At 39.1% G+C, this 20,764-nt stretch overlaps 1 protein-coding gene across 2 annotated transcripts in view; it reads left to right on the top strand.

The window, feature by feature from the left end:
* The window catches only part of IL1RAPL2 (interleukin 1 receptor accessory protein like 2), a 972,543-nt gene that overhangs the window by 509,436 nt on the left and 442,343 nt on the right, over nt 1–20,764 (top strand). For both annotated transcript variants that reach the window (XM_037512149.2, XM_054695626.1), the window contains exon 4: nt 4,233–4,386. In XM_037512149.2, the coding sequence (XP_037368046.2) occupies nt 4,233–4,386 (154 nt within the window). The remainder of the gene's footprint in view (nt 1–4,232; nt 4,387–20,764) is intronic.

The raw sequence follows: 20,764 nt of genomic DNA, 5'->3' as shown, positions 1-20,764 counted from the left end.
AGCACTGGGTACAATCAGAAGTGCGGGAGGGTGAGAGAATTCACCAGAGCTAGAGCGGGGAGCAGAGCAGGCAGAAGGACTGAATTACACTGCTGAGGGGAGCAGCAGGCAGCAGGAGAGTTCTGCGTGCCATGTGGGACCCTCCTCCGGTGGCCGGGGAGCAGCCGGGAATCGAACTGGCGCTGCAGAGGCTGTGGGCAGCTTCGCAACCCAGCGCTCAACCGCTGCGCCACCGGGGAGGCCCTGAAAACTGCTCTTTGAAATGCATCTGGGCCATGAATTGGAGCTTTTGAACTTACACACCTTCAGCAAGACTTGCCTTCAACAAAACCCTCAGGTTGATGATGTTTATTTTTAATAGTCTCAAGGACATTAAATAATAGAGGAATGATACATTGTGGATAATACCAGGGGCTTTCTCATACTTGAGCCTTGGGTGATTTGTCTTTGCCTTGAATAAACAACCATTTTGAGATTTGGCATTTGTGTTTCAAATTCCTTAGCCTAACAGGCTATCAGAATCAAATTAAATTGATTTGGGGGCAGTGAGATATGGCCATGTTGTTTGTTCACTAGAAAAGACATGATTGGGGACAGATGAGAAGCAGTGATAGTAGTAAACATAGCAGCCGGCAGCTTAAGGAAAAGATGCTGCAAATAATGAGTAGAGAGCCTAGAAGACTTCTGATATTAAATGTAGGTGCCCAGATATGGGTAGGATAGCCAACAACCTGAAGGATGGCTTGGTGGGGGTAGGATGGTTACCTATAAGGTTGTTTTGAACAAAATAAATTTTCACTACCTACCTGCTAGGATTAGTGTTGGAGTAACTTCTTAGGAGTTACATATATATGCATGTTTCATAGGGTAAAGTATTTTATTGCTGGGGAATGGTCAAACAATAACTGAAGATTTGTTTTTTTTTCAAAGATTTATTTATGCATACAAGAGCTGGGGTATAGGCCAGAGATGTGGGGGGGGTGAAAGGCTTCACCAGAGACAGAGTGGGGAACAGAACAGGCAGATTGACTGAAATACACTGCCGAGGGGAGCAGCAGGCAAGACAGGAGAGGTTTGCTGCACCATGCGGGTTTCTCTCTGGCTGGGGATCGAACTCTTGCAGCAGAGGCTGTGGATTGCTTCATAGTGTGGTGCTTCACCCCTTGCGCCACCAGGGAGGCCCTGAAGATTTGTTTTTATGTGATTAGTTCATTAGCACTGATTTTTAACAAGTAGAGCTGGATATTTGTGGAAAACATAATCCAGGATTGGGGAAGTTTAGGGATGGAAAACTTTGTGCTGGATGATAGCTATATACAGTATAAAAATGTATACAGGAGTGTGATGAATAATCTCTGCGTGTCTCTGGATTCTGGTTACTCATATGGTAGTGTATATTGTCCCCATAGGCAGAGTAAGAAACTGAGAGGTAAATAAGTTGAATAGTTTACCTAAGGTCCCTGACTTGGGGCCATAAACCCCAGATTATGACCTAGAGTTGTCTTGCTCTAATGTCATTTTGGTTTTTCCTCTACATTACTTTGTCTCCAGAGGAGTAGATATGACCTGAAGGTAGCATATTCCTATGCTAGTTTGAAAACGTGAAAATTTCTATTGGGTAAAAAAAAATACAAAGAACAAAACAAACAAAAAAAACACCTATATAAGGCTAGATGACAACTTGGAAAGCCCTTGGGACTCTAGATCTATCCCAAAGAACATGTAAAGTTTCCAGGTTGTTCTTCATCAGGAATTTCTAATTCCTATACCCTCTTTAGTTTGTCCTTCCTGGAGAAAAACATGCAATGAAGATGATTAGAGCTCTTTGCAAATGGACTCCCCCCCCAAAAAAAAATGACATCAGAAAATGTTGCCATTTGTCTTTGAATAAAATAAGTGTGTGGGCTCATTTGCTTGCCCCCACCACCACTATGTGAAAGTGAAGCAGCTCAGTTTTCACTTTCCTTTCCTCTCAAAATGCCCAAAGGGACCATATTTTTGTTTAATGACCTTCTGAATGATTCTTTAGAAATCCGAAGCTATCAGAGTTGGAAGCTATGCGAAAATAATTGTGGATTATTATTGTATGACGACAGTGGCAGCTGGACTTATTTTTTTCTTTCTGCTCAGACTTTCTTCTTCATTTTCCCAGAAACCTTATATCCCAAGGTTTAACTCTAAAGCAAATCTCATATAGGTGATAAACCTTGCCAGACATGGTATATAATATAATTTCAGACAGACCCTTAACTGTTCTTTGGAAAGACCCTAGGGAGCAAAGCAGCCTTATATCTCATTGCCCTAGATAGTATTACTTTTATTTACTTACTGACATTGTGTGTGGGTCGTTATATTGGAAATAAAGCAAATATATCTCTTAAATATTATACCTGTGAAGTTAAGTGCCAGTTTTTGTGTTTTGTTGTCAAAATTCCTACTACCATAAAAGAAAATAAATTGCTATAGTTAAACACTAATAAATGGATAACTTGCTCTCCCAAGTCATTTTATACACACACACACACACTCACACAGAAGCTTGCAGAGTTTGGGGATTGAGAATCAGCATTGACTGTACCTTTCCATAAATGTTTATTGTATGTGCATGGGAGGGGCCAGTGGTGAGGAGAGATGAAGAGTCTGTATATACCATAGTGGGAAAGTTGCAATTTCAACCATTGTTCACATAATCTGCTTTACAACCAATTTATTTTTTAAGATTTATTTTATTTATTTATGCATGCAAGAACTGGGGTACAAGCCAGAAGTATGAGGGGGTGAGAGGAGTCACAAGAAATAGCTGGAGAGCAGAACAGGCATATCTACTGAAATACACTGCTGAGGGGAGCAGTGGACAAGAAAGGAAAGGTCTGCTGTGCCATGTAGGTAGCTCCCTGGCCAGGATCGAACTTGTGCTGCAGTGGCTGGTGATAGCTTGATAGCTGAGACTTTAACCCCTGAGCCAACAGGGAGGCCCCCAACCAATTTCTTCTTTGCCTTAACTGACAGACTCAAAATTTAGATGATAAAATGCATTTGCCTTGATTATTTAGCATTCCTTGGTGCCATTCCCCATACCTCCACTAATGTTTGTACAGTTATTGGTCATCACTTTAGCTGAACTTTTGAGATGAGTGTTAGACTGACTGAAATAATATCTAAACAGTAATCTGAAAAAAATCCCCAAAGACAAAGCTACCTGGCTGAATATTCCTACATATTTTACTATTGCTGTATCCTTGTCACTCTAGAAAGTTATTGAACTCATTCCCTTTTAGGGAAATCCAGTCTCACATTCCCATCAGGATAGTAGAAAATTTGACATCAAAACCCAAATGTTATCCTCTGATCATATCACTAAACTCAGAAAGTATGCAGATAATTTCTCCATTCTGTTACTATTGATAAAACAATGTGGATCCTCATTTAGACTCTGAAATGTTAGTATTAGTTTTTCCTCCAAGTAATCAATGAAGCCATTGTAATCTGTATTGACAGCATGAAAAAGTCTACTATGAATTTTTAATAATGCTTAAGACTCTCTTATAATATGTTGTTATGAACACTCCCCTCTTAAGAATATGACTGTCAAATAGGCGGAACCAGCGCATTATATTGACATTTAGCAGCTTTTAAGACTCTGCTATCCTTTGCATTTGAGAAGTTTGTATGCTTTTCTTTTCTTTTTTTTTTTTTTTTTTACAGAATGTCTCTAAAACTTTCTGCTTTTGGAATTAGGCCTTTAAAATAGCACTTAGGGGCCTCCCTGGTGGCCTAAGTGTTAAGTCTCAGCACTATCACGACTATGGCCTGAGTTCCATCCCAGCCCAGGGAGCAAACCCACATGGCGCAGCAGACCTCTCCTGTCTTGTGCCTGCTGCTTCCCTCAGCAGTGTATTTCAGTGGATCTGTCTGTTCTGCTTCTCACTCTGTCAATGGTAAATCCTCTCACCCCCTTCACTCCCACCTCTGGCCTACAGCCTGGTTCTTCCATGCAAAATAAATAAATCTTTAAAAAATAAAATAAGACTTAGTGTGATAGCTGTGATATTTGAATTAGACACAATAAGAGACATTTGTGATGATTCCTGGGCCTTGACTTAACTTTTATGTTGTATATTTTGAAAACTAATGAGAAGGGTATAAAAAAATTGAAAGCTCTAACTTACCAGTATGAAGACTATATGAAGTAAATTTTAATTTTTTTGCTTACCTGCAAATTTTTTCTGTAGGAATGCAAGCCAAAAATGTGGAGAAGCATAATAATACAGAAAGGAAATGCTCTTCTTATCCAGGAAGTTCAAGAAGAAGATGGAGGAAATTACACATGTGAACTTAAATATGAAGGAAAACTTGTGAGACGAACAACTGAATTGAAAGTTACAGGTAGGAATTCAGCAAATGAGATTTTAAGTATACTTTGGTACTGGGAGTGTTTCCAAAAAAAAAAGGAGGCTTATTTTAAATTTAGAATTGGTTGAAAATCAAATACTTGGGAAGATAACTAATAAGTTGTGCCGATAAATGTATATGTGGAATATTAAGGCTTAATTTAGGGGACAGGGATCCAATTGCTATGATCTCTTTGTCTTCGTGAAAGATTTCAAGATATCATTGATTGCTACAAGCATTTCAGAAAACATACACTGGAACCCCTCTAGAATATTGCTTGAACCATATGTGGAATCTCCTTGTGAGGGTTGCCTCAAAATGAGGTTCCCTTGGAAGTTTGGATTGAATCCACTGGATTGCACCCAAATATCATTTATACAAAATTATGTTATAAATGAGTGGTGTTAAGAGTTTCTAGTGATTCTTAAATGGAACAACTTTAAAGAAATGTGTGTGTGTCTTTTAAATCTGAAGCACAAGTAGTGTAAACTAGTAATTTGACTCACAGTAGAAGACAAAAATTCAGAATATTCTTATCTGGTGGAGAATGTTAGAATGTGGTTTTCAGGGATATAGGGCAAAACCTAATGCCATGAAGAGTATTCCTGATATAGGTGTGATGACCTTAAGACACTATATGATAAAATGTCTACCTTCTATTGCTCCTGAGTAAATCTTGAATAATCATCTTATGTGTGGTTTTAGATGTGTGTGTATATAAATCTACATACACATAGATATTTGTATTGTGGACAGAATCTGAGCCATTATAAAATTTGATATTTTCTAGATAATTGTAATATTGATTGCATTCATGAACTTATGAATAATGACTTGGGCATTACCTTTTTAACTATATAATCAACCAGTTGGTTAAGTATAAAGTTCTTCCCATAATGTCAGGAATACATTTTTTTCCTTGTATACTGTTGTTGTTTATGTCTAGCTGATCATTTTGGGGTTGTGTTAACATCAGTCTCCTAATGCCACCTCCTAAATAGTTCATTGCCGTAAGTCATTTATTTAGTTATGCTTTTTTTCCATGAGAGCCATTTGTTTTTAGGATGGGTTGGGTTTTTTGTTTTGTTTTTTTTTTTTTTTTTTTGTCCTTTTCAAAATTCTGAGTATTAACACTGGAGTAAATATATTTTATTAGAAGTTTATATATGATTCATTCACTGTCCTCTTACCTGAAATTTTACTTTTTAGAATTTGTAGAGTACCCTCTGTGAAGGTTTAAATTATTTTGATTAGAGTTGCATGTTCTTTCCCCCATGAGCTTTCAAAATAAGTAACATATTGGGCCAATCCCAAACAGCAAAAATCTGCTTTTGATTAATTTCTGATTTCCTCAACATGAACTAGACTTCCTGCCTCATTCAGGCAGAAGAGTCAATCATAGGCAATTATACATCATTAATAAGGGACCTGACCATGCACAAATCCTTTCAGCATTATCACTTTGACCACAATCACACAATCTTTATCAGATGCTTGCAGAGCAGTTCCTTTTGGGAGATATTTGCTAAAAAGTTTGTAGCATTACCGTATTTGACTTGGGTTTTAAGTAGGACCAGAATAAAGTAAACAACAAACCTCTTTTATGCTCCAATTCAGAGGGTTATGGTAATAACACATTTGCTGCTTTAGTTTCTGTTTTAGGTTACAGAAAAGCAGAGTCAGAGCTATTTCTTTTACGAATAATTCACTTGCTCTAAACTTTGAGTATAGTTGAACTATGGATTTAATATTTCACTTGAACTCGACCTCTGTGTAGAGTCATGTGGAAGAACCTAGGTCCTGTCAAAATGAAGCCTTTAAATACAGATTCTCAGGTATCTCCACCCTCAGATTTTAATTCAGTATATCAATAAGAATAGGAATTGCCTTTTTGTCCAGATGATTGTTACTTGTCTTCCATGGAGCATGCTATTAGAAATGTGACCATGTTGGTTTACACACACACGCACACAAACTAATTTTCATGGGTTCCAAATTGTTTAACCTAAGCTTCTCAGAGCTGTAATGAGAATACTGGTACTTGGTCATAAGGGGAAACCTGTCAAAGGAGTGTTTGCATAAGGTAACCTCAGCCATTAAGGCTGTTATTTATTAACTTACCACTTAAATAAAAAAAATAACTGAGTATGTAGTACATGCTGGAAAAATAATTCAAAATTATCCTTGGGTTAATGGCCATCATTCATGTAAGGAGATTCCAAGTTTATGTATGTATTCACACAGTTCAGATGTTGGGCTTAATATAGATGTGTTTGGTGTCTTGGTGTAGAAGTTTTAGAGGTTGCTCTGTGAAGGTGTATTGTTACTTGCAATATTATATGTTATGATATTTGTATGCTCAGATTGAAAAAAAAAAACAGATTGTCCTCTCATTATTCCAAGGATAAGACTGGGATTATATGAATTATAGCTCACTCATTTGTTTTGAGTTTAGCAATATGCAGACAATGGCTTGGAATTTCAATATGAAATCCATAAGATAAGTTTATTACAAAATTGTGAAGAGAGAAGTTCTGTAGGATTGTGTATTGCAAACATGCAAGCTTCAGAAATTTCTAAGATTTTTAAAAGGTTATTTTCTGACTTCTTTTAAAATTTAGAAATATTTCTTCAGTAAAACCAAGTGTTCTCTTAAAGTATATCAGTGCTACTTACTTCAAGTAGATCAGATATAAAAAGATTCAGATATTCAAAGCTGATGAATAGAAGAAATTCGTTAGCTTTATGAAATTATTTTCCACATAAAATAATTTGTCATAGGATTTCTTTAAATAGCCAGCTTTCCTATTGTATAAAAATAGGGTTTGATTAAATGCAACTTTTCCGGAGCACTTTTAATATATAGATCATAGCAGACGTGTGTGATGTTATTGTAGTTTTTTTTTATTCCTTTAGAGGTTGTAGATGAATAAGGAAGGGTTTGACAACAAATAGACATTTACAATGACATGTTTAGTTCATTTGCCAAAGATGCTAACAGCTAACAGTTTCATTTCCTATATATTTGGATGTTTGTTTGCTATTTTAAAGATATTTTCCATTTATTTTCACATTGCATTTTGTGCAGAGGGTAGTTGAAGTGATAAGGAGAGAAGGGAGAATTATATGATGGTGAGAATGTAGAACAGGTAATAATAGGAGGAGAAAAGGGGAGTGGGAGAGGGTGAGCAAGATAATGGAATTGGTTCTCCTGCGATCAGAGGAAAATGTCTGTCTTGAGAAGGTCAAAGACATACATAAATTATAGGGGCTCCCATAAATGAACACAAGCAGGAAGCCAACACTAATTAACTGTATTTGGAAGATAATTTACCATTCACCCGGTAAATCATTCACAAATGCATGATTTTATGCAGCTTTTTAGTAATGTGCATTGGCTATTTGGGAAAAAAAAAAAAGAAACCTATACTCTGGTGAATATGCTAATATCCCTCTTCCTGATTACTGTAGGCACCTCTAGAATTCTTCATTTGGGACTCTTTGCTCATTAGGGATAATCTCTTAACCCTTTGGTGTCTGAGTGCCATGATTCCAATAGGGGTTTATTCTGCAGATACGTTTCAAAGATTTGCTTCTGGGTTACTATTACACAATATTAGTGAAGCAATCTGGACGTGTAAAGCTTGGTAAAACTGCAAAGTAGAAACTGGGATCAGTCTATGATGAAGATGTTCAAATACCTGGCTTCAGTAAATGTTTTAATTTGACTTTGCAAACTTATTACTCACTGCAGTGCATTATTGCAGGCATCATTTGCACTGAATAGCTTGTTAAAATAACCTTCCTCTGGTATGGAGGATGACAGCTATTTACACATGGTGGAAACAATTTCACATCAGGTTTGAAAACTGTCTTCGTGGCCCTGATTCTTTGTTCCTTTATGCTTCTGTTCTTAATGTTGAGATACTCGGGTGAGAATGGATATAGGAAGAACTGTGGAACACACAGAGTTCACCTCTGTGAAAACTCTCAGAGATTAATGATGGTACAACAGGGGAAGTGTTCTCTAAGTTGGCATCTATGTGATAATCACAATAGGAACCCCTGGAGAGTTTAATCTGTATTGAGAGCTCACCATGTGGCAGATTTATGCTTAGTGTTTTTCATTTATTTTCTCATTTAATCTTCACAACAACCATATGATGATGGGTACTATAATTGTCTCCATTTAGAGAGGTGAAGTGAAGTGCCCAAGGGCAGATACTTTGTAATTGGCAGAGTGCGGATATGAATCTAGGTCTTTCTGACTTTCAAATACACCATTTCATCATCACCATGTAGAAACCATACAAATTTCTTTTACCAACTATGTATTACGTGCATTGAAAATGGGTCCCAATGTATCAATCACAATGTCCATCATTCCACTATAATATCTATAATTTTTGGACATTCACTATTCTTTAATTTCCTAGTGGGATGTAGGTATCCCTAAGAAAGTATATTCATCACTTTGGAATGTAGACCTTAGCTCTTAGCACCTTCGATCAGTTCAGTAGCAATGGGACACAGAATCAGATCTGAGCTCAGGACGGTGTCAGGAGTAGAGAGCGTGTACAGATAATGGATTTGCCAAGCTTCGTGTTTTGGTCCCATATGACCGTCTTAATTTGAAAATCCCTACTGAGAAGAACAATGGAGTCCAGTGAAGTTCATTGCAGTTGTGACAATGATTTCAAGTTAGTGGATGTGAAGCAGCAGAGAAATCTCCAGTTAAACAATGTTTTTGTTAATTCAGTTGGTAAAGACAAAGCCAAACATATATCACTGCCTACTCTGCACAAGCAACTCACGGTCCAAATTTCTGACATGGTTCTGAAAGCAAACAGGTAGAGACAAAAGTATATTCCCTTTGGAATCTAAAAAATATTAAACTTGTTTATTCAAATAGTGTTTTACAAATTATTTTCTGTGAAACTTCAATTCTAAGAGATGCTAATAGTATTTTTCGGAGACCGAAAGGAGAAGCATGGCGGCAGGAGGGGAGAGTGTTTGTGGTAATGGTTTTGCTGCTAGGTCAACATTAAACACTTTTCATTTTTGCAAGACATCTCGGGACATCTTAGTGTGTATAATATTGTAATATAAATTGTGGTTTTCTAAAAGGGAGGATGGAATATAGGACATTTCCTAAGCTTGAATGACCACTGTATTCCCCGCCCTCCACCCCTACAGCAGAGAAGATCTGAAGGTGCTGTTTCCACAGAAATAACTAAACTGTAAAAAGGCTGAGTAGCCAAGTGAGCATCTAGCTCTGTTGGCAGCCTGGTAATGACTGTACCTTTAGCAGTTTCAGTATATATTTAGCCAACATGAATTTTTCTAACAATTATGATCTGTGGTGTATCTTCTCTTCTCAACTTGCCAATAAGCTCCTTACGGACAGAGATTTGCTGACCATTTCTTTTCTGTTTCCCCAAGTGTTAGGCATATGGTAGGTGCTGAGACATGTAGCTTGGATTGGTTTGGTGCTTATTTCATCCATGAATGTTTTGATTGGGTACAAATAAGATAGCTTTGTATTTGTAGAGCCCTTTATACTTTCAAAGCATTTTCACTCTGGGAGCACATTCTGTTTTATACAAAACTGTGTGGAATCAGCAGCAAAGATATTATTATTGTTGTTGTTATTACTGCTACTACTATCATTTGTATTTTACAGTAGAGTAAATATGGCTCTGTGAGTTGAAACCTTGGGGTGGCAGCTGGTGAATGACATGGCCAGCATTAGTGTCCCCTCCCTGCCAGTCTTCTGATTGCTAGTACTATGTTTTCCTGCCCACACTCACTGTTCCTGTTCACAGACCCTTAATCCTGAGAAGAGATGCAAGCCTAAGAAGACACCAAAGCTGGTGGCTCCAGAGCTCAGGTTTAAGGATTCTTGCAATAACCTTTTATTTAAAATGGTCATTTCCCAACCTATTGTTTTAATTTTAAGAGGAAATAGGAAGTGATTCTGTTCGTTCTGCGAAAGGAAAAAAAAAATGCCACAAATGCCTGCATCCAACCAGCCAATGGGTAAATGCCCTAATCAATACTCGAAGGCTTTTAGACAGACACCTGGCAAGTCATGTACCTGAGTGGGTATGCAAGGCGATGGGGAGTGGCAAAATTGGAGAATACTAGCAGGGCTCACTCAGCCCTAGTTGATGGTTGTCATGTGAGATTAATGATCCAATACTGCTAGACCCTCTAATTTTTTAAGAGATACTGGAAGTCTGGGATTTTACATAGAAATCTCTGACTTATAGAGCAGTGTGTAGATCAAATAAAACATGTCTATAGGCTAAATTCAGTTTGGGGCTGCCCATTTGTGGCCTGTGCCTTAAAGGTTTTGGTTTAGTAGCACTTTTAAACAAGCAACTGACTGTGTGGCTGGCTCAGCCTCTGCACCACTGTTTCCATCTCTAGCAGCCAGTGAGGAGGACAAAAAAAACACCGTAAGTGGCCTGGAGAGCAGTTAATAGACAAACTGAGAACAGCACTCAGAAGCCATCCTAATCACACCATCCAATAGACTGGTCGATCCAAGCAGAGAGTGAAGGGCACCATTTATGGATGTAATAGTACAGGAGTATTGACAAATTGATCACCTTACAGAGAAGAGCGATTTAGATGATGAAGCAAGTAGGTCTCAAATGTTACAGATAAATGAAGAGTCCTGGGGATGAAGCACCTACCTAGAAGTGGCCCCAAAGCAGTGTGATGTGAGCACCCAGGGGAACAAAATCTCTGGCATATGTTCCTTCTCCTTCATGTTCTCCTGAGCACCCAGTTAGCATGATCTGAATGTGTGTCTCCTGATTATCACCTGAGAATGTATCTTGTTGATGCCTTTCGTGCGACTTAATGAGGAAAGACCTCCGCAGTCAATAGTTTCTGGCTCCATTAAGGGAACTTTCACATGACTGACTGTGCATTTCATAATCGACTGTTCTTTGGCATAGTCACAGGTGTAGCAGTCTCATGACCAAAACCGGCTTATAGCAGCTCCTTTGCCTTTCCTCCTTGACCTCCCTTTCTCCTCCTGCGTGACCCTGACCTTTCCTAGCCAGCCCGGCCTTCCTGTGTGACAGTGTTGCCCCTTCTCTGACTCTTTTAAATGTCCTCATGCTCTGTCTTCTCGCATAGCCCATCTCCTCAGACCCCTGCTTTGTGCTGGGGCTAATCTAATACTTCAATGAGATCAAAAATTCATGACTGATAATCACCAGAAATGTTTCCCTTCTCAGCTAACATATTTGCAATTTAATAGATATTTCAATTCTGTAACTCATAGGCATGACTAATGGTGGGAATTTCTGGCAGCTTTGCCGGGCCTGTGGGAGACCTTTCCCAGAGTGTCACAATTCATACCCTGCAGGTGGCTGCTTGCTCCCTCTAGAAACAAGGTGAACTGTATTCATGACCTTGGGCAACTAGGAGGGAAAAAAGCCTGCTTAGAATTAGTGGGAAGGAGGTTCTTGAGTGTCAGTCTAAAGTGATTATTTTTCCCTCCTCTCTCTCTTACTTTGTCTCTCCTTGCTCTTCCTTATCTGCCTCCTCTGCCTCTGTCTATGACATGGGGCTATCTAGTAACCCTGTGGGGAACAACCAGCATCAAAGAGATTTCCAGTCTCTGCCCTCAGAAAATGTTTGTGTCATGTTTCTGTGCCCTACAGGGAGATGAACGAACACTGTGAACTGTCCCATCAGCAGAAAGACAGTTTTGTTTCTCTGCAAAGTCAGAGACTGTGACAACATTTGTTTCTTTGCGTTTATTTCAGAAGTAGCTGAGCAGGAGACCAGCTTGGAGGGCTGAGTGCACAAGGTAGAGCCCATGGCAACATAGGACAATCGTGCCCAGTCCAGGCCGGTTCTGCTTCAGTGGCTCTCTTCCAACACCTGAGGTGATCATTGACTCCTTGGCTGACTTCTCTGACTTGAGTTAGTGATGAGGGAAGGGGTTCTTGAGAAGGAATTACACTGTGACTCCTAGGTATGTAGGCCCCTGAGATCCATGGACACAGATTTTCCTAGGCCATTATGTTCATTTGTGAGAGTCTCTGTTACCTTGTTCTTCCCCAACCTGAAAGCAGTGGTTTGAGCAGGCTGAGCGTATTCTTTCAAGCCACACTTGAAAGGAACGAACACTAGGAACATGCTCGGTATGGCAGGAGGTCAGCCCAGAACTGGAGCAGATGCTCAGAGAATGACCATTTCTTGGGTCAGGCATTGTGTTTTACAGTCAACATTCACCACAGACATTGGAAGGTTGGTGGCATTTCCTCTGATTTATAAGGGAAGAAATGGAGTTTCATATAGGACATGCTCCTTGTGTATGGTCACACAAATAGTAAGTGGTAGAGCTAGAATTTGAGCAAAACCTTGCTCTTAAACTTGCCTGCTAAAAACCACTGAATGACTCCTGTGCACATTAGTGCTCAGTAAGTGCCACTAGTTCCTTTTCTTCTTGCTTCCTGGCCTGCTTCTTGCCCATTCACTCCGCTTTGCCAAGGCACGTTTGCATTTCCTCCATAAAACCCTCACAAGATTAACCTCATCGTCCAGCCATCTGTTTCTTTCTTCTAAATTCCCTTGTCAATAATGCAGACTTTTTACCACACTAACAGTAATTTATAATAAATTATCTTAAAGAGCATCTTGTGTAGGTTTTGTCTCCACAATTAGATGAATGTCCTCTAATATCTGTTGTTATATCTGTTGTTCCCCATAAAAGGTTTGACTTAACTTTAGCTGTAGCATACAATTATGGAGCTGGAAGATGAGGTCTACGTTTTCACATATATGACCTCATTTAAGTTTCTCAAAATCCTGCATGGTATTGCCATTTAAGCCCCACTTTATAGATGTGGAAGTTGAAATTTCAGAGAAATGAATTTTTTTAAATGCTAGCACTGGAAAGAAGAATTCTGTTGTTTCTCAAAGCCTGCGCTCCTTCCAGTAGAAAAGGCTTCTAGAGCTATACCTTGTTCATGATACTGAGATCTGATTTGACTAGAACACATTTTCTTATGTGTAGAATAATAAGACCTTTTGCTGAGAAAAATAGCTACAGGGAGGTATTTCAAAGAAATATTTATAATTGTATATAAATCAGTATATGAAATATATATATGAAATTTAGCTAAACAAAGGATTTGATTCTAAGACTCACTGAAAGCTTGATTGTCTCCATTCTAACCTCCTTCACCAGAAAACCATTATTCAAATGCCCAGTCCAACAGTAGCTGTGTAAACTGGCGAAAATGAATTTGCTATTCTGAAAGTCAGCTTGTTTTTTCTTATGCCAAATGGGGTGTTAAGTGCAGAAAATAAACTCAAAATTTAGAATGGTGCCTAGGAAATAGTAGCTGCTCAATAGATGATATTATTTGTTATGATTAGTATCATAATCATCATTATCATTGGAAAGCTGGAAAAGATGACCTCACGGCCATTTTGCTATAAGAGAGCAGTCTAACAAAAAGTGGAAGACAAATTTAATAGGGTGCATCATTCACAGGGAATGGATTTTGAAAATTAGGAAGTTAACCAGGTGCTATGAAAAACCCAAGCAAAGAGCTGCATACATAGGAATTTCAGGCAGAAGTATGTCATTCAAGGAGATGCAATCATGTGGAATAATTTGACAATTAAGGTGGTCAGAGCAAATATTGTCGTCAGTATAAATGAGCTTTTGCAGCTAGCAAGACATTTTAATGATGTGGGAGCCAAGAGCAAAGGCTGCTGAGACAGAACTGAGGTGGAAATGAGTCCTGAGGACAAGCATGTTAAAGAGAGTGGCCTTTTCCTGTCCAGCCATTCCTTATGTCATTATGATTCATCACTGGTGGTTTATGAAGGCAGTTAAATGGCCTCCTTTGGCTGTCAAATAGGAAAATAATTCATCAGTTCAAGTCCATAAATCATTTCTTGGTACTGGGAGTACTTTCTATAGCTAGAAATATCTCTGTGATTTGGTACCATGTTCTGGAATGGGATCCTGAGGGGCAGCAGGCAAGCACCAGATGCGGAAGCCTCAGTGATGAGCTGTGTAAGCAGGCGTAGACAGGCATCTGCAGGCAGAGAAGGTGGATTTCTTTTTGGGGCATGTGACCTTGATCCTCTTTGCATAGTTAGGGAAAGAATAACTATAATAAAGAAAAAATCAAAATCAACAAGGAACTGTAAACCAGAGACACACTACGGGGGTGGGGGAGAGGAGGGATTGGTGTCAAAATAAGGGGGGTGCAATTGTATGGGGAATATAACCAAGATGAAAATGCATACATTGTGCAAAAATGAAAAATGATGTAAGAAATATATATAATTTTTTTTAAAATTTTTAAAAAACCCACTTGTGTGGCTCACATATCATAACCACTTGATATGTTGTTGAATGAATGATTTTATTTTTTTTTTTTTTATAAATTTTATTGTTATATTCCCCATACAATTGCCGCCCCCCATTCTGACCCCAATCCCTCCCTCCCGCCCCCGCCCCCCTAAAAGTGTCTCTGGTTCATAGTTTTTTGTTGATTTTGATTTTCACTTTCTTATAGTTTTTCATTTTCCTGGTCCATTATTTAAGTTTTCTAGATTCCTGCTATGAGTGAGACCATCCGGTATTTTTCTTTTTCTTTTTGGCTTATTTCGCTGAGCATGATCCCTTCCAGCGCCATCCATGTTGCAGCAAATTGCATGTGTTTATCTTTTTTGAATGCTGAGTAATATTCCATGGTATATATGTACCACATCTTCTTGATCCAGTCATCTATTTTTGGGCATTTGGGTTGTTTCCAAAGCTTAGCTATTGTAAACAGTGCTGCTATAAACATAGGGGTGCAGGTGTTCTTTGGAATTGATGTTTCTGTGTCCTTTGGGTAAATACCTAGGAGTGGAATTGCTGGGTCATATGGAAGCTCTATGTTTAGTAGGTCCAGAAATCTCCACACAGCTTTCCACAGTGGTTGGACCAGTTTGCACTCCCACCAACAGTGCAGAAGAGTTCCTTTTTCTCCACACCCTCGCCAACATTTGTTGTTGCTAGTTTTTTTAATATGTGCCATTCTCACTGGTGTAAGATGGTATCTCATGGTAGTTTTGATATGCATTTCCCTGATGACAAGTGATGTTGAACTTTTTTCATATGCCTGTTGGCCATTTGCATTTCCTCTTCAGAGAAGTTTCTTTTAAGCTCTTCTGCCCATTTTTTGACTGGATTATTTTCTTTGTTGTTGTTGAGTCTCATCAGCTCTTTGCAGATTTTTGTGATCAGTCCTTTATCATTAGTGTTGGGTGCAAAAATGTTCTCCCAGTTGGTGGGGTTTCTCTTTGTTTTTGTTATTGTCTCTTTTGCTGTGCAAAAGCTCTTTAATTTGATATAGTCCCAGCTGTTTATCTTTGCCTTCACTATCACTGCTTTGGGTGATGTGTCTGTAAAGATGTCTTTGATGTGCAAATCACGTAGTGTTTCGCCTATATTTCCTTCTATATATTTTATGGTTTCAGGTCTTATGTCTAGTTCTTTAATCCATTTTGAGTTGATTTTTGTGTATGGTGTGAGGTGGTGGTCAAGCTTCATTCTTTTGCATGTAGCGACCCAGTTTTCCCAGCACCATTTATTGAACAAACTTTCTTTGCTCCAATGCATAGTCTTTGCTCCTTTGTCAAAGATTAGTTGACCATAAATCTGTGGGTTTATTTCTGGATTTTCTATTCGATTCCATTGGTCTGTATGTCTGTTCTTGTTCCAATACCATGCAGTTTTGATGATTATGGCTTTGTAGTATAGTTTGAAGTCTGGGAGTCTGATGCCTCCATTCCCTTCTTTTTTTTTCAGGAGAGCTTTGGCTATTCGGGGTTTTTTGTGATTCCATATGAATTTCATCAATAATTTTTCTATTTCTTTGAAGAATGACATTGAAATTTTGATTGGAATAGCATTGAATCTGTATATTGCTTTTGGAAGGATGGCCATTTTAATAATGTTTATTCTTCCAATCCATGAGCAGGGGATGTCTCTCCATTTCTTTGTGTCTTCTTCTATTTCTTTTAACAGTGTTTTATAGTTTTCTTTGTATAGGTCCTTTACCTCTTTTGTTAGATTTATTCCCAAATATTTGATTTTTTTTGTTTCAATAACAAAAGGGATGGTCTTTTCGATTTCTTCTTCTTCAGATTTATTGTTTGTGTATAGGAAGGCTACTGACTTTTGCGTGTTGATTTTGTATCCTGCCACTTTACTGAACTGATTGATGAGTTGAATTAGCTTTTCTGTGGAGTTTTTGGGGTTCTCTATGTATAATATCATATCGTCTGCAAATAGTGATAGTTTGACTTCTTCTTTTCCTATTTGGATTCCTTGGATGTCTTTCTCTTGTCTTATTGCCCTGGCTAGGACTTCCAGTATTATATTGAAAAGCAATGGTGAGAGTGGACATCCTTGTCTTGTTCCAGATCTTAATGGAATTGCTTTCAGCTTTTCACCATTGAGAATGATACTGGCTGTTGGCTTGTCATAGATGGCCTTTATGATGTTGAGGTATGTTCCTTGTATCCCAAGAATTCAAGGGCTTTTATCATGAATGGGTGTTGCACTTTGTCGAAAGCTTTCTCAGCATCTATTGATATTATCATATGGTTTTTATATTTCTTTTTGTTGATGTGTTGGATAACGTTGATTGATTTTCGGATGTTAAACCATCCTTGTGCCCCTGGAATGAATCCAACTTGGTCGTGGTGAATTATCTTATGGATACATTGTTGGATTCTGATAGCTAAATTTTATTGAGGATTTTTGCATCAGTGTTCATTAGGGAGATTGGCCTGTAGTTTTCCTTTTTTGTGTTGTCCTTGTTCGGTTTTGGTATTAGTGTAATGTTGGCTTCATAGAACGTGTTTGGTATTGTCCCTTCCTTCTCAATTTTTGGAAGAGTTTGTGAAGGATAGGCACTAATTCGTCTCTGAATGTTTGGTAGAATTCATTTGTAAATCCATCAGGTCCTGGGCTTTTGTTTTTGGGGAGGTTTTTGATTACCATTTCAATTTCGCTAATTGTAATTGGTCTGTTTAGGTGTTCTATTTCTTCTTTATCTAGCTTTGGGTGATTGTAGAGTTGTAGGAATTTGTCCATCTCCTCTAGATTGTTAAACTTGTTTCCATATAACTGTTCATAGTAGTTACTGATTATTCTTTTGATTTCTGCTGTGTCCGTTGTGATTTCTCCTCTTTCATTGATGATCCTGTTTATTTGTGCTTTCTCCCTTTTTCCTTGTGAGCCTGGCTAGGGGTTTGTCTATTTTATTGATTTTTTCAAAGAACCAGCTCTTGGTTTCATTGATCTTTTGGATTGTTTTTTTAGTTTCAATTTCATTTATTTCTGCTTTGGTTTTTATTATTTCTTTTCTTCTACTGGTTTTGGGGTTTTCTTGTTGTTCTTTTTCTAGATCTTTGAGCTTCGAGATTAGGTTGTTTCTTTGCGTTCTTTCTTGTTTCTTGATGTGAGCTTCTATTGCTATATATTTTCCTCTTATTACTGCTTTTGCTGCATCCCATACATTTAGGATATTGGTGTCCTCCTTGTCGTTCAATTCAAAAAATTTTTTAATTTCTTCTTTGATCTCCTCATTAGTCCAATGGTCTTCCAGTAGTGTGGTTTTTAATCTCCATGAGGTAGGAAAGTTCCTTGCCTTCTTTTTATGGTTTATTTCTAGTTTGATGCCTTCATGGTCAGAAAAGATGGTTGATATGATTTCAATCTTGGTGTATCTGTTGATGTTTGTCTTGTGCCCCAGTATGTGATCGATCCTGGAGAATGATCCGTGTGCGCTTGAGAAAAATGTGTACTCCGTTTTTTTGGGGTTTAGTGTTCTATAGATGTCTGTTAAGCCCAATTGCTCTAGGTCTTTATTTAGAGCTTTGGTTTCTTTACTTATTTTTTGTCTTGTTGATCTATCCATTGTTGATAGTGGTGTGTTGAAGTCTCCCACTACGTATGTGTTTTCTCTGATGTCTGTTTTCAGAGAGGACAACAGTTGTCTGATATATTTTGGTCCTCCTTCGTTTGGTGAGTATATGTTAATGAGTGTTATTTCTTCTTGAAGTATTGTCCCCTTGATCATAATGTAGTGACCATTGGGGTCTCTTTTTATCTTTTTGAGTTTGAAATCTGTTTTATCTGATATAAGTATAGCTGTTCCTGCTTTCTTTTTTGGTCCATTTGCTTGTAGGATTGTTTTCCATCCTTTAACTTTGAGCCTATTTTTATCTTTTGTAGCTAAATGTGTTTCCTGGAGACAGCAAAAGGTTGGGTTTTGTTTCTTAATCCAGGCTGCAACTCTGTGTCTTTTTATTGAAGAGTTTAGTCCATTTACATTTAGAGTTAATATTGATATGTTAACATCTGTATTTGCCATTGTGTTTGTCTTTCCTTTGATTTTATTTATTTATTCTTTTAATAACTTTTTTTTTTTTTGGCCTTCTTTCATTGTTATTCGTCGCTCTGAGGTTCTGGCTTTAGAACTCCTTGTAGTATTTTTTGGAGTGGGGGTTTAGTTGCAATGAAATTCCGGAGTTTCTGTTTGTCTGGAAGGTCCATATTCTTTCTTCAAAGAGGAAGGAGAGCTTTGCGGGATAGAGTATTCTTGGTTGGCATCTGTTTTCTTGGAGTCTGTTGACTATGTCCCTCCACTCTCTCCTTGCCCGTAGTGTTTCTTCGGAGAAGTCTGATGTCAGCCTGATTGGTTTTCCTTTGAATGTTATCTGTTTCTTCCCTCTTGCCAGCTTCATTATTTTTTCCTTGTCCTGGATTCTTGGGAGCTTTACTATTATGTGTCTTGCTGTATTTTTCCTTTCGTCGTGGAAGTTTGGTGTTCTTCTTGCTTCTTGTATATCATTTTCAGCTCCTTCTTCACATTTGGGAAGTTCTCTTCAATTATCTCTTTGAATATTTTCTCTGTTCCTACATCTCTCTCCTCTCCTTCTGGTATTCCTATAACTCTTATATTTCCTTTCCTCATGGAGTCCGATAGTTCCCGAAGTCTTTCTTCGTTCTTTTTCCTTCGTACTTCTCTTTCCTTCTCTGTTTTGGTTCTTTTTATTTCTGTGTCTTCAAGATTACTTATTCGTTCTTCCATTTCATCTATTCTGCTTTCATTGCTTTTCCCAGAATTCTTTAGTTCTTCCATTAATTCTTTGATCTCCTGCATTTCTTTTACTTCCCTCTTTAGGGACTCAATTTCTTTCTTCTGACCATTGTTTTCCCTCTCTAGGGACTCAATTGCATTCTTCTGATCGTTGATTATTTTTCCCTTATCATTGTTTTCCTTTATGACTTCTGTCAGTTTTTTAATCACGGCAATTTTAAATTCTCTTTCTGGAAGGCTCAGAAATTCTTCCAAGTTATTGTCGTTGCAATCTGGGGGCTGGCTTTCTTTTTGTGGTGTGCTTTTTCTCTGGAGAGTTGCTAGGTTGCGTGTGGTTCTTCTCCTCCCTACTGTCTGTTTTCTAATTTGCCGTATGCGTTGGGACACTGTGTTGTTGGGACTTGCCGGCATCTTGGGTGGGCTTCTCTGTTCCCCTCTGGTTCTTCCAGGAGTCATCTGTTAGTTTCAAGCAGCCTTTACTGGAGAAAGGTCCCTGTTCTAAAATGCCGATGTGGGGACACACTCCCCTGTGCGCCTGGTCTGCCCCGGCGGTGGGTTCCTGCTCCCCTCTGGGCTTGGACTGCAGGCCAGAGGGGGTCTGGCGTGGGCGAACTTCCCCCGCTCACCTCTGGCTCCTGAGGAAGCCTTCTGCAGGTAGTCTTTACTGAAGAAATGTCCCTGTTCTAAAATGGTGATGTGGGACACACTCCCTGCGCTTCTGGTCTCAGGCACACTATTCTGCGCGCCTGGTCTGCCCTGGCTGTGGGTGCTCGCTCTCCCTGTGGGCTCAGACTACTTGTTCAGAAGGGGCCCGGTGTGGGCTAACTCCCCAGCTGGCCACTAGCTCCTTCAGTAGCCTGTGCTGGGGTCAAGTCGCTAGGTGGCACCAGAGATCTCTCCTAGAGCCCTTGGGGAGCTGATTTTCCACCCCGTGGGACAGGGAGCAGAGCGGGGATGGTAGGGTACACCTCAACGGCTTTGGGTGCTGTGTCTGCCTTGTGCCCCACCGTCGTGGGGAACCCACGCCCCTAATTTCGTGCCCCGGGTCTCAGTTCCAAAGCCCTCAGTTCCAGGACGCGGGCTGTAGCCCAGATCAGTGGCGCGGGAATGGCGCCTTTTGAATCCCGCTCCCCTGCCTGGGCGCCTTGTTCCTGCTCACTCAGGGAGGGCCTCCGCCCGGGTCTCAGTTCCAAAGCCCTCAGTTCCAGGACGCGGGCTATAGC

Source organism: Talpa occidentalis, unplaced genomic scaffold, assembly GCF_014898055.3.
Source record: "Talpa occidentalis isolate TD23 unplaced genomic scaffold, MPIMG_talOcc4v2.1 talOcc4.15, whole genome shotgun sequence".
Lineage (NCBI taxonomy): Eukaryota > Metazoa > Chordata > Mammalia > Eulipotyphla > Talpidae > Talpa > Talpa occidentalis.
Note: the sequence above shows the minus strand (reverse complement) of the source record. Positions and strands in the feature narration are given on the sequence as shown.